At 34.1% G+C, this 21,218-nt stretch overlaps 1 protein-coding gene across 1 annotated transcript in view; it reads right to left on the reverse strand.

The window, feature by feature from the left end:
• LOC111597675 (potassium voltage-gated channel subfamily H member 8) overlaps nt 1-21,218 on the reverse strand; it is a 74,560-nt gene that overhangs the window by 10,438 nt on the left and 42,904 nt on the right. The window contains exons 7-13 of the mRNA XM_030225073.1: nt 15,154-15,416; nt 14,278-14,506; nt 13,809-13,972; nt 7,035-7,236; nt 4,620-4,799; nt 4,361-4,479; nt 3,353-3,433 (exon numbers count right to left, since the gene is read on the reverse strand). Of these exons, the coding sequence (XP_030080933.1) occupies nt 3,353-3,433; nt 4,361-4,479; nt 4,620-4,799; nt 7,035-7,236; nt 13,809-13,972; nt 14,278-14,506; nt 15,154-15,416 (1,238 nt within the window). The remainder of the gene's footprint in view (nt 1-3,352; nt 3,434-4,360; nt 4,480-4,619; nt 4,800-7,034; nt 7,237-13,808; nt 13,973-14,277; nt 14,507-15,153; nt 15,417-21,218) is intronic.

Genomic DNA, 21,218 nt, shown 5'->3' on the forward strand with positions numbered 1-21,218 from the left:
TAACTTATTAGCTTATTAAATAATCTAAAAATAAATTTGTCTTAGGGCACCTTTCATCTCTCAATATGAATCTGAATTTATTTAAAATAGACAAATATTGAATAGTGCCAGGCTAATAGCATGGGCTACTATGTCCACTAGGTAAACGAAGCGAACTAAAAGCCACGGAGTTGGCTTCAACCTAACCTTTTTGCTTTTGGATTCACTACTGATTGACTACAAATTATCTTAGGTACAGCTACTGCTACTAATCGCTACTATTACTCCTCTAACTACTCTTTTTAATACTCTTACTACAACTTGTATTTATCCTTACTACTACACTACACTTTTTTACTTCTAATACTACTCTAACTACTACTGCTACTACTACTACTACTACTCTTACTATTACTATTCTTACTACTACTATTACTACTTTTACTACTACTACTACTACTACTTTTACTACTACTACTAATACTACTTTTACTACTACTACTCTTACTACTACTTTTACTACTACTACTACTACTACTTTTACTACTACTACTAATACTACTTTTACTACTACTACTCTTACTACTACTTTTACTACTACTACTACTACTACTACTACTACTCTTACTATTTCCATTCTTACTACTACTACTACTCTTACTACTACTTCTACTACTACTACTATTACTACTTTTACTACTACTACTCTTACTACTACTTTTACTACTACTACTACTACTACTACTCTTACTATTTCCATTCTAACTACTACTACTACTTTCACTACTACTACTCTTACTACTACTATTTCTACTTTTACTATTACTACTCTTACTACTACTTTTACTACTACTTCTGTTACTACTACTTCTACTATTACTATTACTGCTCTTACTACTACTTTTACTACTACTTCTACTATTACTATTACTACTCTTACTACTACTTTTACTACTACTTCTACTATTACTATTACTACTACTACTATTACTACTACTACTACTACTACTTCTACTGCTACTACAACAACTACTACTACTACAATTAATACTACGAGTACTACTTAAACTATTGCCTACTTGTTTTGATTTTATTTATTCTACTTCTACTACAAATATTTTTACAACTACTAAAACTCATATAACTACAACTTTTACTAGTCCAAGCTACAAATTTCACTAATCTAGTATACGACTAAAGCTTTTAGCACAAAAACTTGAACTACAAAGCATCTAAGACTGCCAACTGGCGATTCACATGCAGCTGCCTGTTAAAATACAATAATTCCTTAAGAACCTTTTACGTACAGACTTATTACGCATGATTTGAATGGATTTCCATAAGCCGAATTTTCAAAAAAAAAAACCTTTCACAGTTTTCAGCAGACTTCAGCCCTTGTGTATTTCAACTCAGTTGAAACACGCTCTATATGTAGCTTTAATTTTCTGTTGCGAACGGAGCAAATTTGTTAGTGGCTGCTGCATCAAAATCAGTTTGCAAGCCCAAATTAATTAGCCAAGTTTGGGTAGGAGAAAAGACAGGCCTAAGCCCTGTGAGGAGTTACGCCAAAAGCCTGACCATGCCATTGAAGCGTGTGACTGACAGACATTGAAAAGTTCTGCAGGCAGAAGCTGTCAGCATTTTGCTGCAAACATCAAAGCAAAACATTTGATGCGAGCGGCGCTAATTAATTTCCAGCTAATAGCAACTGAAAGTGCAGCGCAAAATGTTAACACTCGCAGCAAGAGCGCGCTCTTTTGTTTGGCTTTTGCTATGATAGCGGCAATTAGTGAATGGTATGCCGAATTCCCATACTTGTCCTGCATAAAATGCAAGAGTTGCACTGCAACAAAGTTGGACGCTCTGTGCCAATTTGCCACGTCCGCAAGTTGAATGAAGCGCACTAGCGACAGCGAAGGGCTAAGTGTATAGGGGACGGCGACAGGGGGGAAGAACTTTGCATGCTGTGCGCATAGGGCAAAAGTTTATCGTAAAACTTCAGGTTGAAACTGAAACTTAAATGGATTTACCCCATGCTAGGTCAGATTTAATGAAGCTACAAATGGAATTATGATTGCTTTGCGCTGCGGTGCATTATTGATTTCGCAGAAAGGGCGCACAGGGCGCAAAGGACGCAAAAACAAATGCAAATTCGCAGCAGTTCAATTAAAATCCGAGCTATAAATAAAACTCAATTCATTTGCCATCAATATAAGTATGTGTATTCCCATTGATATTCAGACTGACCCAACATCCTACAAGCATATGCAATTCAATTATGACTTTCGAATATGCATGCAATATCTTATCAGGTAATGGACAGACAGCGAGAGTTCTTTGAGGACACTTCGTGAAAGTTGCGGAGAGTTAAAATATAAATGTGTTTGAGACATTGTCAATATTAAAATCTTTAATATACAAAAAGTATTGATATTAGCAAAAATTAAAGACTTCCTAAATGCAATAAAGTTAAAATAATTTAATAAAAAAAAAAAAAAATAAGAAGCCAAAGTTTTTGTGGTATATTTTATTTCTTTTAAATTTAATGAAATTAAAAAAAATATATATATCAATCTTTTTTTAATATTTATTACAAAATATTTAGGCTTCCATATCAATTATCAAATCTTAAAAAATAAAATAGAATTTATTATTAAAAATGAGGATAACGTAAAATATAATAAAAAAAAAAAATATATATATATATATATATATATATCATTAAATATAATTTTTCATAAATATCATAAATCATCATAAAAATTAATTTTAAAATACAACTAAATAATAAGCAAACAAAAATTAAATATGCTTAATATATTTATTTTTTTATATATTAAATAAAATTTAATATATTTAATTTTTGTTTAATTAAATATATGAAATATTACAAAAAAATAATGCTCTCAATGAGATTATAATTAAACTTCAATAAATTGAAATGAAAATACTTTTTGCTATATCAATTCCCAGGCTACCTATCAATATATGCAACCTGCTGGCTGACATGCAATCAAAAAGGATTCAGTCTCTTGCCATTTTAGCCCAATGCCAATCAATAAGCCACATAGACGAGGCACACACAAGCACAACTGATAGCTGACTTCAACCATAGTTGTTGTATATACATATATATATATATGTATATATATATGTATATGTATATATATGCCCAACAGGCATTTGCTTAATTAAAGGCACAGACATATCAAAATGCCAATGAAGCCGCACCGATTGGCCAATGCCAAAAGATTTTGCGCTGCGTCGACAACTTTTGTCTGTGGGCATAAATGATTTACGTATGGACAGACACACACACACACACACACACACACACACAGATACAGACAGAGGCTTTCCTTTCATAGTTTACCTCGTAGATATCAATGCCATGGCTGAGTGACCAAGAAGTTTGAAAGTAGTCCTCAATGCGCTGCTTCAGCTCCTTGGGCATCTGGAATACACAAGCAAAAGCAAATGCAAATAATAGTTATAATGGCTTTCGTTTTTTATCTCTTATTTATAACAGATATTTAGCTAATGAGATGCGATTAGAGATTGCGGAAAGCATATTGGATTTGACTTTATTTATAATATGATTTAAAATATATTTTATATATATAAATCTAATAAAACTGCCATAAATTCTAACAGCTATTTTATATATATATTTTTTAATATATAATTTTAATCTCACTAAGCTCGAAGCTGCCAGCTGCATATGCAATTCTGAGCGCGCATTGGCCAGTCGTGCCAGCCGCTTGCAATCCTTTCGCTTGTTTTTATGTTGCTTCATCTCATTTTCATGCATTTTATGCACACGCGCTGCACAAATGCACTTAATTACGCTGCGTATTGCGTATACGCCGCGTGGCAACTGGCTACGCAGTAGTAATTGTGAGCGCGTGCAAGATTGTGTCATCAACAGGTTGCGAGCGTGGTCACGTCTCGCATCTAAACATAGCCCATTCGCAGCAAGGCAGCTCGCTGCTGGCAGCCAGCTCAAGAGCTCGCTTATGCGGCTGCCCTCGCATCCTGCTGGTCTAATGTTGCGTGGCATTTGGCAAATGCGTGCTGCATTCCATTAAAAACTGAGCACATGAGCTGCATAAGGTATAAGCTAAGCGAGAGGAATTCATTTCCTCTGACTCAGGGCCATTTGCGGTTTTCCAATCGCCCATTGAGTTTTAATGAGCCCAGCCCAAGCAGCACTTGAGTGCAGTTGATAGCAACAGTTATGAATCACTGTAGATAGGCTGGCAAAAGCCAAAGCAGCAACAGAGAAACATAAGCTACGTTTACTCACGCGTCTAGTTATTGGCAACAAAGTGTTAAAGCGTTCATATCATCAAGCTGAAATATTTAACAATTTAATACTCACATTATGCAGAGCCACGAAATCCTTCAGGTCGCGCCATTTGCTCTCGTAAAGGGAACGACGTGAGTACATGCGCTGTATGATGGCCGTCACATTACCAAAGACCACGGCATGCATCAAGGCTGCGTTGTCAAAGGTACAAATTGAGAGAATTTAATGGTTGAAATAAAATGTGATTTCCTATAAGCTGAGACACAGAAACAGCGAGAGAGTGAGAGGGACGGGATCGCTCTCATACGCCAACACAAGGCTGATTACCTACCGCCAATCAACATCATTATAATGGTGAAAACCTTCTCGGCTGTTGTATTCGCCGACACATTGCCAAAGCCCACAGAGGTGAGGCTGGTGAATGTGAAATACAACGCGGTCGAGTAAGTTTCGGCCGTTGTCAGTATGGCAACGGAGGCATTTTTTCTCTCGGCCAACAGCTGCAGCCAACCTGTGAACAAGACTTCAAGATTTTTAACAGGAATAGAACGAAAAGAAGTAGAAGTCGTACAAGAAAAAGAAGGAAAAATAAATATACATATATATAGTTTATATAATAAACTTTCTTTAGTTAAATCAGGCATTAGCAAATTCCTGTTTGCACACACACACACACACACGCACACCCATGTGTTTGTGTAATTTAGCCGCTTATTAAACTGACAATGACTTGGCCCAAACTTTCGTCTGACTTTTGCTGGCTGTCCATCAAACAGTATCAACTGGTAAGCTGTCAGAGCACACGCAACACAGAATCCGTGTCAAATCCGGCCAAATGCTTGGGCACAGCCCAAATAGGCAAAGGAAACGTCAAACGCCGAATGCCAAATGCCAAATGGCAGTTTGTGAATTTTCTTCTACCTTCTATTCGATTTTTGTTGTAACTCTAGGACCGGCAGCAGCAGCAGCAGAAGCAGCAGCAACAGGGTCGTACGAGTATTTAATGTGTATCATTTTCACAGTTTATTCATGTGAAAAGTAACTGGCAATTTGTTGTTGCTTTTTGTTTATGATTTTTTCAGCTTATCCATGATGAATATTACAATTTAGCCAGCGAATACACACACACAAATATACACATACTCCCACACACATAATGCTTAAATAACTGCTAATTTGCTTACATTTTAAAATCGTATCGTTCTGACTATTAGATACCCTAGAGAATTTCGAATTGTTATAAGGAACAATTTGTTAGAAATTTCGCAAATCAATTTTGTGTCAGCTAAAGTCTAACTTCTATAAAGCTTGCATACCCTTTCTTTGTAGCATATTTACAGGGTATCATACCTAATAAATCAAAAGATAAGTTTTGTCAGTTAAAAGACTTAGTTTTCGCTAATGTCTGCCAGAATTAGGAAACTTTGTTTTGCCCTCGCACCGCCAAAAGGTAAGTTTTAATAAGGTGAGCACTGTGTGTGAGATTGGGTTGACCAGCTAGCTGAAGTGCTTTTGAAGAAGTTGTATACTTAATGGCTATTGTTAGAAAGTTTCAGTTAGCTTTGATTTACGTTTTATTCTGACTCGTGAAGCCGAAATATTCTTATCTGACAATTAAATACAAAAAATCTAAAATATAAAAAACTTTTCGACTCATTTTTAATTAATTTTGTAGAAAGTATTAAAATAAGTAATATTTTCTAAATATTAAAAATAAAATTAGATATTTAAAAAACAATTTGAAGAAATTTTTTATATTTTTTTTTATTGAAAAACAAACAAATTAAAAACTTACAAAAATCTAAAACAAATGAGAGTTTGGCATTTATTCCATTTTATTTTTAATTTAAAAAAAAACTATTAATATTTTAATGAAAAATCAAAAAATTTAAATGTTATAAAAAATGTAAAACAAATTAATTGTGAAACTTTCTAAATTTTTCATTTTCATATTTTATGTAGCAGAAATATGCATATATTATTTTAAAGTGTATAAACATTCTGATGACAAAATGTTTATAAATATAAAAATTTAATTTCTATTAAATATTTGACACACATGATCAGGCAAAAGGGAAAAAACTATAAGTTAGATATAAAACAGTTAATAATTAAGCTACTGTAGAGTCCCTCTTTACATTTACCACAATAAACGAGTATTAGGCAGTCGGTAACGCCCGTCTCGCTTGTTTCTATTTGCTTTGACTGCTACATTGTCAGCTAACCAATGCCAGTTAAGGGTATTCGCAAGGTAGCAATAAAAAGTTTTTAGGACTCGCTCACGCACACTCACACACACACTTACCTCCTTAAATTACAATAAACGCTGATTTGATATTGTTTGGCTGGAGTTTTATGCAAAACTTTGCGATTTGTATGTGCTAATAACCAAACATTTTGGCTGCTCTCTAAATAGCTTTACACATGAGCTGATTTTAAACTTTTTGACGTGGCTTTCAACAACGGAATACATTAGTCAAAATATGCGCCAACGTGTGTGTGAGACTGCTTGTGTGTGTACCAAAGCGGGGAAAAGCAACGATTTCATTTGGCGTTTGACGAGCCAGGCAAACACAATCAACGCTGGCGGCAAACTAACCAAATTACTGTCCAACTAACACACACAGGCAACAGTCACACGTGTGTGTTTTTGTGTGTGTGTGTGTGTGTGAATGAGCTTGCTGGACTCCCAAGTGACCTTGGCTTTTGGACTAGCACTGGCCGCTCAGCTAACCTCTCTACTCACCAATGTTACTCTCGGGAAACCATTCGTACTCCTTCACAGCGATGACATACCAGATGCAGGCGAGCCAGTGTGCGGCTAGTGTAAATGAAAACATCAGCAGCGTCAGAATCATGGCCGTATGCTGTGAATATCGATCAATTTTTTGCAATAGCCTGGCCAGGCGCAGCAGACGCGTCAATTTGACAAGATGAATGTGTGATTCCTATCCATTAGATGCATAGATAGATAGAAATAGAGAGGGAGAGAGAGAGAGAATAAAAAATTGGTTGTAACGAGATAAATTGTTAGACGAGTTGCATTGTTGTTGCTGCAGAGTTGGTTCGGTTTTTCGTTTTATGCACACGTCGATTGTTGACACAGCGACAGTAAAACTATCAATGGAACTAACTGTAAAATAATATTTATGTTTTTTATTTGCTCGTGAAACATAGTCTAGAATTTATGGAAATTTTTGTCTTTGGTTTCTTGTATCCAATGAAAATGGTTTTCGTAGTGTGAAATTTTGATTAAGAGGTGTCAAACAGGCAGTATACATAGATTTTAAATATATATATATTTATTTTATATATTTATATATATTCTTGATTGAAATCAACAATTAATTCAATTAATTTCTCTCTTTGTCTGTCTGTCAGCAGTCTCTAAACCTATTCGAGCTAAACTTCAATAAGCTCCTAGAAGTAACTCCTTCTTTGCTGCCTGCAAAAATCAGGCTTGTTTCAAATCAGCAATACGTTTTTATGATATTCAACCTCTTCTTTAAAGTCCACATAAAATTTCAGTAATTCAAGCTAAATTCGCTGAGATTGAACTCACAAATTTGGCACATATTCAGCCAAAGTAAATACAAATTCAGTTACTCCATTTTTTAGATTACACACGCTAAAGAAAGGTAAGAAAAGTATATGTTTTTATAACCATATAAATTTCTTTTTTTTTATTCCGAATTGGATTTCTATGCAGAGTCAATGTAAAGAGGAAACCACAAGTAAAGGAAACCATAAAAGTCAATTTAGTTTTGCCAAAGTCACGAAGATTTGCAGCAAGGTCTTAACGACTCTGGAAACCTTAAAGAGCAAGATTTTTGTGAGTTTCGAGAAAGGCGTGAAACACCTCAGCGGCAATTAAAAAATTTTATATTACAAATAATGTATACGAGTATTTCTTTATTTTTTTAAAAATGATCAGTGTTGCTAATCAAAAATTATTCTTCAAGAGGAAAGTGCACGGATTTGAATTTGTATAGTCAACTTAGCTTTTAGCTTGACTAAATGGGGTCAGCTCCAGAAACTGGCCAAAAAATGTATCTCTACATTTAAATACGTTTAAAGAACAAAACATTTCATTTGCAAATTATATTCTGTCACTCAATGTCTCGCAAAAGTAAAAAATTGAGTTAAAACTTCAGTTCGAAGAAGAAAAAAATTGTTTGCAACTTTAGCGAAACGAATAAATTAGTTTTTCATAGCAGCTAATGGCATTTGGTGCTAATATCATTTTTGACCCCTCAAAGTCTACTTGCGCTGGGGCGTAAATTTCATTAGAGTACACACATATGCGCGCACACACATACATCTAAATCAACCACGCAAAAAGTACCCCAAAATTTTGACACATGCCCATTTATTAGCAAGTATTTCCTGCCAACTTCCGTCCCAACCTCTGCGCAGATGAAGCAAAGCTTAATAAAAAGGGATAGTTAAATAAAATACAAAAAAAAAAAAAAAAACAGAAAAATCAAAGGAACTGTCATCAACAAGCCGAAATGTAAACATAAACAAGCTTATCAAGTCACCCCACAGGGACAAAGGCCACAAAGTAGTCCAAATAGAAGGTTGTTTCTGCTTAAAGCTGCGAGCAAATTCATACACGAAATTATTGTGAATGAAAAATAGTAGGAAAAACGAGAAAAGGAAATGTTGCTGTCGCTGACGCAGCGTTAATTTTAAAATGGGCACAATTTGTGCTTTCGTGAAAGTGAAAAAAAAAAAAATTATACAAAATGCGATCTAAGCATTTAGCGTGCAACAGCCTTGCAGCAAACTCAATAGGGGGTGTGAGAGAGACAGAGAGAGAGAGAGAGATAGCGAGAGAGATAAGGCAAGGCTGTCAAGCAGCTATGTGAAAGGCATTTAAACTGAACCATAACAATTATGAGATATTTTAGAGAGCTTGGCTTAAGTATACCCTGGAGTGAGTTTATGGCTATGAGCCACTAGACGAGGTCTGCTCAAATAGTTTAGCGAATTTATAAATATTTTTTATTTTATCTTCAAAAATGAATGCCGATTATATATTAAGCACTTTAATCATCAGTTGCAAATGGAGCTTCAATCTTCAATCTTGTTCAGCTACTTCTTCAACGCGGTCTATTTCATCTCAATCATAGTTCAAAGTCCGCCCATCATACTCTACAAATTCAATTACTTTTCAAGAAAATCGAAAAAAAGCCAACATCCAACTTCATGCCTAAAACGAAGTTAACTTACAAAATTCAAAGCAAAATCTGCAATATCACCTTCGACATACACACACAATAACACAGGGTATAAGAAAAAATAATAATACACAGACAGATGAACAGACAGCTGAGAACATGTTGAGGCGTTGTTGCTTTAAGAACGACGGCACAATAACTGCTTTTGTGTTATTTTTTGTATAAGGATTTTCGCTTTTATAAAGCCACGTGGCTAAGTGTGAGTGTGCGTGTGTTTGTGTGTGTCTGTATGCTGTTGCCAGACTAAATTGTAATTCATGTTGCAATTTGCGCTGCGCTTTCGCTTTCATTTGCTCGTCTTTCTTAGCTGCTTTCAATGCTTTGGACTGAGTTTTTGGCCAAAGTTTTTTGCGCCGCCCGCACACATTTTGCTTACTTTGTCGCGTACAGAGGCGACAACAACAACAAGAGAAACAGCGCAAGAAACGTGAAGCAAGTTGCGTCAACTTGACTGCCATGGCAACTTCCGCTTCCGTTGACCAAGCTCCTTTCTTGACATTTTTTTTGCTGTTCTTTTGGGATCTCAAAGATAATTAAAACTTTGAAATCAACTAAATATGCAAAGTTTCTAGTGCATTAGCTGGAAATTGGTATGCAGCAGCAGCAGCAGCTCGCAAAAGAAGATACAGAAAAAGTAAATCCAAGTTAAACATTTGTCAAAAGTAGCCAAAATAAAAAGTATATTAATGTATTTTTTTTTTGCAGCTACTTAAAAGCTTTAAAACCACAAGAAAAAAGAAAGTTACAACGCGAGCCAGAGAGAGAAAGAGCTACAAGTGTGGGTGGTCAAAGAACAGGACAGCGCCAGCAATTATAACACATTTGGGTTGCTTAAAAATATAAAGTTTCGTTGGCATTTAAGAGTCAGATTTGTTTTTTCGACCTTCGAAAATGTTTAGATAAAAGGAAGAGAGAGAGAGAGGGAGCTGGAGAAGTCAGTCAAGTTTTTGGTTTGTCCTTGGCAAGCATTTCCACTCTGATTGCAACAAGTTAAGTCTTAGCTGGAGCTACACCATACTTAAGTCGACTTAAACAACTTTAGTAGCTGACTCAAATACACAGCAAGCTGACAGCAAAATAATCTTTTTTTATTTTCGTCCGATATTTGATGCTTGCCTGAGCACAAAAGTATTTCTACTTGAGTCAACGAGGCAGCTAAAAATTTGTATTTGATTTGATCGGCAGCAGCGTTAAACAGCAACTTTTTTGTGGCCAGCAACAACAACAACAACAACAACAAACTTTGGGCACAATGGCAGAGCCATGACAATGCATAAAATCAGTTAAAAGTCAACTTCGAAAATTAAGTCAGAACAAAAATGGCAACTTAAGACACAAGTGGCAGCATGCTTGAAATATTCATAGTGGCCGTCAAGACGGCATTTGAAGTTGATTTCTTGATTTTTGCCTATCCTATTGCTATGGTGAGCAAGGGGTATTTCGGACAAGCTACCCTTCAAGCATATTTGTGAATAAAAATATTTTGTTTCTTGAACAAACTATGCATACATCCGCAAAGCCTTTGAATACTTTTTATGTCTAGAATTGAATTTATCTGTTTAAAACATTTTCATATGTTAGTTAAGTATTTTTTATAGATTTTTTTGAACATTTTAAATATTTTTATACATTGTATTAACTATTTTTTTATTCATAATTTCATTTATTTTTATAAATTTGTTATTTATAAATTCTTTATAATTTCAAATATTTATTTATTTTTGTATTTAACATTTATACATTACAACGATTTATATTTGGTTTTATATAGTTTTAATTTTAAATATGGTCTTAAATCATTTAAGTATTTTTCTACATTTTATGTTTAATAATTTAATAGTTTACGTTTTTTTTACATTCATATTTTATGGTATTTATATTTGTTTAAAAATGTATATATTTGAAAATATTTAATTTTTATCTTTATACAATAAATATTTTTTTTTTTTATTGCATATATTTATGTATTATAAAATTTATAAAATTTTATTTTTATTTATTTTCAAATTACTAATGTATTATTATTTATTTGAAATATTTATATATTTTATATGTTTTAAGACAGGAATTTGACATCAACTCAAATCAACTCCCACGCACATACTTAAGCAATTCAACTTTTATAGCTCTCTAAGACTTCATTCACTAAAACTAAAGCAAACTAAAGGAAGTGAAGCTTGCCATATTATTTTCGCTTAAAAACAATTCAACACTTTAGTAGCTTCTCCAAGGCAAGGTATCTTACAGTCGAGCAACTAATGCATTCAAGTTACTTGCCAAGGTCTTTGGTCCGAGCACTTGAAGTGAAGAGCTGACTTCACCCGACAAAGTAGTAGAAACAAAACAAACTTGCAAGCCCCAAGTAAAGTGCTCGGCAAAGCGCGGACAAAGAGATGGAGCAGACACAACGAGCTCTCATTTAGAATACCTGAAAAATACGTGCGAAACGAATGAAGCTGTAAATATTGCTAGACATAGCATACTTTTAAGGGCTCAAATTTATTTGACGCACATTTGGGTCAAAATATAGCACCAACGAGCACGCGCCTTTAATCCCGTCAAGTGCGCTCAAACGGATTCCACTTGCCGTGCCAAATAGAAAAGCGGCTTAAACGAATTGCGAAATAAAAACGAAAATAAATATGAAAACTACACTGAAACGCTAATTACAGCAATGCTAAACGATATCAATTTCTATCTCTGTCTTTCACTAACCCTGGCTGACAACTTAATTAAATTGCAGTGGCTATTAAAGCCAGTGCATGAAATGCAGCCAAGTCGAATGTAGAAAACCAACAAAAATGCTAAGAACACATGCATTATGCATGCGCTGGCACAGTTTTATGCAAATCCTCTTACAGCTATTTACCACTTCAAATTTCAGCTTAAATATTTAATGCTATCCCTGCCGACGTTGGACTTGAGCTGATGAAAGGCCGACAACGGCAACGGTTCACTGATAATCCAAGTGAAATACCGATTGAAAGCTCAATGCCTTGGGTCAAATATTCGTTTTCTTGTTTAATTTGTCGAACTATTTTCAATCAAGCAATTGCCTAATCGAGGCCAATTTAATTTGTTTAGTCATGCAAAAGTGACAAGCTCAACAAATTATTGTTTAACAAGTTGTGCAACTGCATAAACAAGATGTTAACATTCAGTTTGTTGAGCTGATTTGCCAGAGTAGACAATTAAATTGGAAGAATATTAATGTAGAAGAACTAAGTAACTAATGGGGAGTCGCATAAAATGCATAATTGCATTAACATTTAATATGTAAGTAAGGTTTTAGTAAAGCAAATATGAAGATTTTTTATTCAATTTAAAATAATTTTTTATTTTTTTGATATATATATTCTTGCACATAATTTAGTAAATCATTTTTATTAAGTTGCCAATATAATCTTTTATTTAATTTTTTTGCATAATTTAGGCACCAAATCAAATAAAATGTACAGAGCAAATATTTTCAATTTTATAACTGATTGATTTTTATTATAAATTAAATTTGTTCATTCAAACCAAAACATTTTTGTATCAGTAATAAAACTTTTGACGCCTTTGCATAGATTCAAAACCATTTAGCTCACAGGCATTGTATATAAATACAACTGAGCATAAATAAAAGATACGAATTTATGGCTAAGTAAAAGAGCAAACTACATTTAAATCAAAAGGGCATGCTGCACATTGAGTTGATAAAATATATATAAGATTTAAATGCTTTACAAATAAGCAGCATACAGAGCTAAAAGTTTTCTGGGAAGCTCAAAGTATTTTGAATGAAGGTAAACAGTGAGAGGAGTCAAAAGACTTGATGTTTTCAAACTACATTGAAGTAAATCCGGCAATAAAATTAAAATGAAACAAATAAAATGCAAAATTAAATAAACTTGCTCTAAGACAATTTATTCAGGTGCGCATAGATAACAACTACAATATTCAATTGCTACAAGAAATCGTACCTCATAACTAACTGCGTTCTACGGTAGCAAATGAATTTATTATGGACTTAAAGCAGTTATATAGAGTAAGGTTTCGTGTTTCACAAGTTTCAAACTAATTAAAATAAAAACAAATACTCAGTTACATCCGCTTAGGAAACCCTGCCCATGCAGCTGATGCATTTCGAATGCTCACACACACACACACGATAAGCCAAACCAACTGCTAAAGCAATTTCCTGTGGTATGCAAATAGCAAATTCAATTTTTCAATTGCAATGAGCAAACGTAATAAAACTATTTGTAAACGTAGTGGGCAAACAATTTACTCACCTCGCCGTCGTACAAATCGGAGGCATACAAATGATCAAAGGGCAGGGCAGCCAAAAGGTCGAGTGCAAACCAGCCACGGAAATAATTGATGGCAATCTGTTTCGAATTGGAGACGACCTCACCTTTGCGCGAGACAAAGGTTGTGCGAAAATTCAATAAAATATCTGCAATAAAAGAGCAATAAACGAAAGAAAAAAACGGATAAATGTAGAGCAGGAGTAAGGCAAGTAAGACACAAGAGAGAATACAAAACTAAAAAGCCATATTTAGCCTTAAGCTTAACTCAATTCCCAGTCAAGAATACAAAAGGCTATTGATGTGAATCTAAGTACGGCTAACAGGTTATCCACACACACACACACTTACACACAATGCCAAAATGGACATCAAATGGACATCAGCATCGTCATCATCATCATCATCATCATCACCATCGAGATTATCTCCTTTGTCGTATAGTGGTACTCACCCACAATAAATAGCGCTTCGACAATCACATCGGAGACCATCGTCTGTCGATCCGCTTTGGCGAATGCGGCATTGTAGGGCACCATTAATGCCACATAGAAGGTCGCCACCAATATGACCCAATCCCATATGCCTTTGAATACGCCATAATGGGGTAAAATCAAGCGTGACTTCTTTATCGATTGCGTTTTGTATTCGGGAAATGGTGCCTCAGTTGAATGCATAAAGTTCTACAATAAATAAATCACATCAAAAGTCAAATTCAATAAACGAAATGCAAAAGTTTCACGAATTGTTCAAAAAAAAAAAAAAAAACAGAAACAATTGTTAAATCAATTAATGCTGCAAGTTAAAGAAAGAGTCGAGCGGACGTGTTGCTAAAAATATTTATTTCTTATTTATATATTTAAATCAAATTATTATTTTTTTATTTTAAAACAACATTTTTTTAGCAGGAAAACAAAAGATTATTTCTGGAAAATAATTCCAATATTTATTTTGTTATAAAATAAATATGTAAATTTACATATTAAATAAAATAAAAAATAAAATAATAGAAAATGAAAATTTTTCAATATTTTTACAAATTTTAATAAAAAATAAGAAATTTAGATATTTTTATCTAAATAGAATTTAGAGCCTTTAAAGTTGGGTTTTTTTGCCCGATTTCAAATAGATTTGTAAAATAAATTCTAAATTCCATTTAAATAATACGCAACACGTTTAGTGTGCATGCCGAGCCATTACCTTCAACAGGAACCAAAGTGGATTAAAGCGATATAAGTTTAATTGAATTTGGGTCGCAATGGCCCAGCGCTGTTCTCGTATTAGTATAAATGTGTGTGTGTGTGTGTATGGTATTGGTTATTATACTCACATTGCCCAGCTTCAATTTGGTTTTGACACCGCCCTTTTCGGGCTTGTAATGACCAGATAACTGATATAGAACCGCACGACTGCGCCGTCTGCCCATATTACAGCCGGCAGGCACATCCAAATTATTGCCCTCGCCGGCTTCCGTATCGCCGCCATCGCCGGCGCCCGGTCCGCCCAGGCCGGGCAGACCGCCCAGGCCCAGAATGCCGGCATTCGACCCGGCACGGAATCTAGCGCCCAATAGTGCAGCTGTAAGGGCAAAAACTTACAGATTCGCAACGCAAAAATTTCAATTGATGCAGCAGCCGCACACCACATTCGCGTTTTTATTAATAAATGCATTGATTAATTTTTTTTTTTTTTGGATTTTGGATATTATTTTGGGGTGTTTTGGTTTTAATATGTCGGTTTAATTACAATGATGATGCCGGTTAGAGTAAGAAAAAAGAGCACAAAGAAAGAAAATATACAGATATTGTACAAATACAATTTGAATTAAATTTATTTGTTAACAAATTTTGATTTTGGTTTTTTAGTCAATTCGTTATACAACTTAGTTAGCAATAAGCTACAAAAGGTGCGAATGTGCATACACAAACACACATAGACAAATGTGAATCAAAAGTTAAGTCTTAAAGCGACACAAAGTACAAGCTGTAGTTATTTAATATTTGAATTTTCAGTTTATTTTTGTTTTATTTGCTTTCAAATTTACCATCACTGAAGAGTTTTATATTAGTTTATTCATAAAAAGCAATTTTACCTAATGCATGCAGCAAAATATTTAAATATTTATACCCTAAGCTTAATGAAAATTCGAAATCAATTTGTGCAAATTTATGTAACGGGCAGAATGAGACGTGGCAAAGACCAGAGTCGATTTAGATCTGTCCAGATGTATGAACACATCGCTCACAGAACCCAGAAGAGCACGAGTCTTCATATATCACCTTATATAAAGTTCTAGTTTTAACGAAATCAAACTTCAATTATTTTATAAGATATAGTCTCCTGTTTTATTTATGCAATTTTTATTTATTTTATAAACTCTAAACACAATTCGAGTGGTGTTCAGGGTATTTCCTAGTTGGGCACTCCCGACTAGAGTTTTCTTACTTGCTTAACTAAAATTAATTTCTAAATACTTTCTAGTTTTCTATTTCATAATTTGTCTATGCCCAAACCGTAAAGCTTATAGCTTCAATTGTTTTTCGACCAAACAAAGCGCAACATATGAAAATATTTATATTAAAATTGTTTTTCCATTGCAGCACTTCAATAATTCTTTTGGCATTGCAACAACTATAAAAGTATTTAATTAAAAGTGAAATGCTGAAAACTGATTTGGAAGCACCTATTTATGATTTTAACTTTAATTTATAAATTGCTGTTGCATGCGTCAAAAGTCAAGCAAATATTTACCCAAAATATCAGAGCAAACCTTGAAAATATAGTGGAAAAATCTTGAGACATAAATATAAATACAATCATTCACAAGCTAGAGCTAGAGCTGGGAAGAAGGAGAATGAAGCAGACCAAGCTGCTGCGTGCCAAATACTGATGTCTGTGAATTTGCTGGCATGTAAACAAGGCTGGTATGCCGAGTGTATTAGGAGGTGGGCGGAGCCAGGATAAAAGTAAACCACAATCTCAAATACACAAAGCACAAGGGCCACAACCTCAAGCAGTCTCATTAAATTTAACTTAATTTTATTTTATTTTTTTTGCTGTTCTTGTTGTTGTTTTGTTGGTCGTCCAACTCAAAGGCAGCGCGTGCTGCTATAAATTACAATTAGCTTGATTGTGAAAAATTTGACCCAACAAACAACAGCAACAAAAAAATGGGGTAAACAACAAAAGCAACAGCAAAGTCGTTGAACAGCATACTAATTATAAGGATTTCATTTTCGATATGCTAACAAAGTGTAAAAGTGCTCCACGCTCGCTTCATTAGAAACCTTTTATCTATAAATAATATGTTTGAAATGTTTGAAGACAATTGCATTAGGCCATGACGAGCTATGTGAACTGAGCTTCAAGCTCAGCGAGGCTAATTATAAGCTTGAGTCAGCTTTTTTAAGCAGCTATCTACTGTAGCTGGCAAAGGCAAAAAGTTATATAGAACTTATACCAGCTTTATATTCTACATTAAACATAAAGGGTATTTAAGCTTAACAGCAACTACTTTTCGTTGATATCTCTCTAAAGCAGGCGGAACAAATTTGATTTCAATTTTGAAGCCAAAAGCCAGACCCAGCCCCAGCCCCAGCCCCAGCCTCAGCCGCAGGCCCAGGCCCAGGCTCAGACCCAAAACCCGAAAGCGAGCTCGTACCCTGCGTAGCTGTCATATCGAAATGCCAATTAAGCTGCCAGGCACCTACTCAATGATCCGGGCCCGCGGCTACCAACATTTTTGGAGTTACTAACGCCCTTAATTTCGTACGCTCAACGCATACACAAAACAACTACGAAAAAAATTTATCGAAGGGCAAAACAACTGCAAAATATGCGCGATTCAGTCGAGTGTGGTAAATGCTAAAAAAAATGAGAAAAAAAAATGTTTTTTATATATAAAAATGTCGCACATGCCGCACAGGCGAAAAATTGTTAAGAGTAGCGGCTGCTGCTGCTGCTGCTGCCGCCGCATTCCTGACAGGCCTAATGATGTGTAAAATGACGGTCATTTGAACTGTCGCTGGCACTGGCGCTCATATAAATGTCGCTGCGAATGATAATTCAATTGCCTTTCGAATCTCGCCCAATGGCCACATCAAACGTGGCAAATTCCTTACAAATTTACAGCCTAATTGCTTGTTGGCCTGACTCGGCGCATATTTAATATGGCGCTATGGCATTTTGACAAACCGCAAAATTTCTCTGTTGATGTCGATAGCCACTCAGCGACAGATTGACGGCAGCAGTCAAAGTTTTGTGTTTAAATATATTGCAGATTCGTGTTTTCACAAGAATACGTATACGTCATGTGGTTGCCAGATCAGGAATTTTGCAATCTGCCAAGCATTAATGTGAAATGGACTTTTAATTAAATTAAATTACTCAAGTGAACTAGAACACTTCCTGTTAATAACGAAGTTGGATATCATTTATATTACGTATACGTCATGTGGTTGCTAAACAATTGGAATTGACATCTCCATCGGAAGAGTTTCCATGGAAAATAAACATTACATAAAATCAAAGTGCTTGAATTCTGTTTTTCTTACCAGAAGCAAAGCGTAAAATAATTTATATTACGTATACGCAATGTGCTTAATACAGAATAATAAGTTTGTTATATAGTTAAAGTGCTTCACTGCTGAATTTTGACTAGAAAATAAACTTGTATTGGCTAAAATTATTCATAAAACTAACACGTTTTCAAGAAATTTACCTCTTTGCAATAGATATTTGTATAAATTTGCATAGATACAGCAGCGAAAGGCTTTACATGAAATCAGAACGATTTTTAACCGTCTTTAAATTCATGTATCTAAACAATTCAAAATATTACGTATACGAAATTTAATTTATATTAAATTACTACTCACCCTTTGATTTGTCTTCAATTTCTATTGAAATGCATTTACTGAATGACTACAGAAACTTATACGACATGTAATTGGCATGTACGGTTTGAATGACAGAAAATTCCATATAATTTTGCATCAATTAGCGAAAATATGAGAATATTCTATGCAAGCTGCCAAGCTAAATTTTATGCTGTAAAATACACATACATACTTCACATACTTCAAACGCAAACTATCAAATATATATATATTAAATTCAATTTAATAAAAATAATTCTATCAAAAATGGTGAAAATTTGCGTTCACTATGAAATACTTAAATAAGATTATGCAATATTTCAGCGACGATATGGGCTTGAGCTGCACAAATTCCACTGGACATACGCTGTAATTAATGCAATATAAATTGTAAATTTCACGTATGTTAACCGCACGACATGCGTCCAAAAGCTGTCAAAAGCAAATGCCTGTTAAGCAGCTGGAAAGCCAAACCAATTGCCAGCCATATGCAACAGATGCGCTCGAGCAACTGCACATAAATGTAAATTCCTCTTTTCTTTGTTAATAATCTTAACGTCATTTAAGGATGTCAACTGTGCTAAAAAAAAAACAATTTTTGAAGTGCTCTTTTCAAACTGAGTGAAAACTGTGAACGAGCGATTATTTGTTTTGAGCTGCTCATCCTGTCAGTAGTTTGGATGACTGCACAACCCGCAGAAACCACAAACACGGAACAAACCCGACCAGACCAAACCAGACCAGTCAAGTCAAGTCAAAAGCAGTGACAACAAAGCCATGACTGCTGAATAATGATGCTAATAAAACTGCAAATGAAAGCTGCCAGAAAACGTCAGAGTGCAAGCCAGCTTAACAATGCCAGGACAACTCTCTCCACAGCCCCAGCCTTTAGTTTCGTACCAAATAATTTACCCAGTCTGCTCACTAATCCGCATTAGTTGAATGCGCAATGACCTACGCGAATAAATTCACTTCATGCGCACAAGCTAAACAATTTACTTGGCATTTTCTGTTTGCAATTGTTTTACGCTCTCTCTCAGTTGTTTTCTGCTAGCATCTTTACGAGTTGATGTCTGACTGAACATCAATATTTAAACATGCAATACGTTTTGCCTTAGTTGCCTAATTCACAGCCCTTGTTGGATTATTCAGACTAAACTAACTCAGCGAATTCAGATGTCAGCATATTAAGTGCGTAATCACGCCAGCTAAGCACAGGTGAGTAATAGGCGCCAGCCTCATTGAGTTATCAGTAAAGTCGTCAACATATTTATTTAATGGCAACTAAATTATTTGATAATTAAATATTTATTTCATTTTACGATATTTTATTTTAAGTCCAAGCTAAAGCTTTATTGCAACTGAAGTCCATTTGATTTAAGAAAAACAAATTCGATAATCTTTTCAATTGAATTGAGACAAAACTGAATTTTGTATTGAAATACAAATAAATTTAATTGTGACTGCATAATCCGATTGTAATGTAATAAACTGGATTGCCAAAGAATAAAATGTATATTAGATTAACAATAAACTGACATTTATTGCAAATTCAATAAGAAATAAATTGAAATTGAATTGAAACTTTGCTATTTTATAGTGAACTGAGAGAAGCACAAAGGGAATCATAAATGTATTTAAATAGTACTGAAAAGTATAAAATGCTTAACTGAGACTTAAAACAATTCGGTATACAAATAATAATATTTAAATTTAGATTAAAAATGTTATAATTTAAATTAAATGAAAAGTTAGAGAAACAAAAAAATATATATAAATAAATAAAATATATTAAAACTTAATAAAAAGGCTAAGATTACTAATGTTGAATTTAAAATATACCTACAAAAATAATTATTATTAAAAAGTATAAATACACAATAATAAAAATTATTCTTAATAAATAAAATTAATAAGAATTTGCTAATGTATAAGCTTAAAATGAATAAATATAAATTTACATAAATTAAGTAACTTGGACATACATAAATCAAAACACATTTTATACTTTTTAGTATTAAAGCTGACTTAAAAACGTATTTTAAGCAGACTTAATCTCATTAGCTAAACTACGTGGCAACAAATTTAGTAAATCCCCTTTGGCATAAGGTATTAAAAACCACAGCTCAGTCAAAAAGCTGACAAAATGGAATTAAAATAAATAAAATGAACGAAACTCGAGTTAAATATTTATATGCTAAGGCTCAAAGCATTCCACAAAAAAAATGATGCCAACTAACGAAACACGAAGAGGTTAACCAAAAAGTCAGTCACAAAAAAAATTGACATGACAGAATAAAAAAGAGAAGTAAGAAAGAGCAGCCGCAGACAGGCATGACATACATATATATATATAAATATATATATATCTGTATATAGCAGCATATATCATGAGTCGCCTTTGACAAGACATTTGGTAAACCAATTTTTCAAATATTTTCACATTTTGCTTTATTCATTTACGGATTATTTAACTTGTGGTTTGGGTGTATGCGTGTGCGTGTGTCTGTGCCCGTGC

This window comes from Drosophila hydei, unplaced genomic scaffold, assembly GCF_003285905.1.
Source record: "Drosophila hydei strain 15085-1641.00,03,60 unplaced genomic scaffold, DhydRS2 tig00008122-arrow-pilon, whole genome shotgun sequence".
In the NCBI taxonomy this organism is placed as follows: domain Eukaryota; kingdom Metazoa; phylum Arthropoda; class Insecta; order Diptera; family Drosophilidae; genus Drosophila; species Drosophila hydei.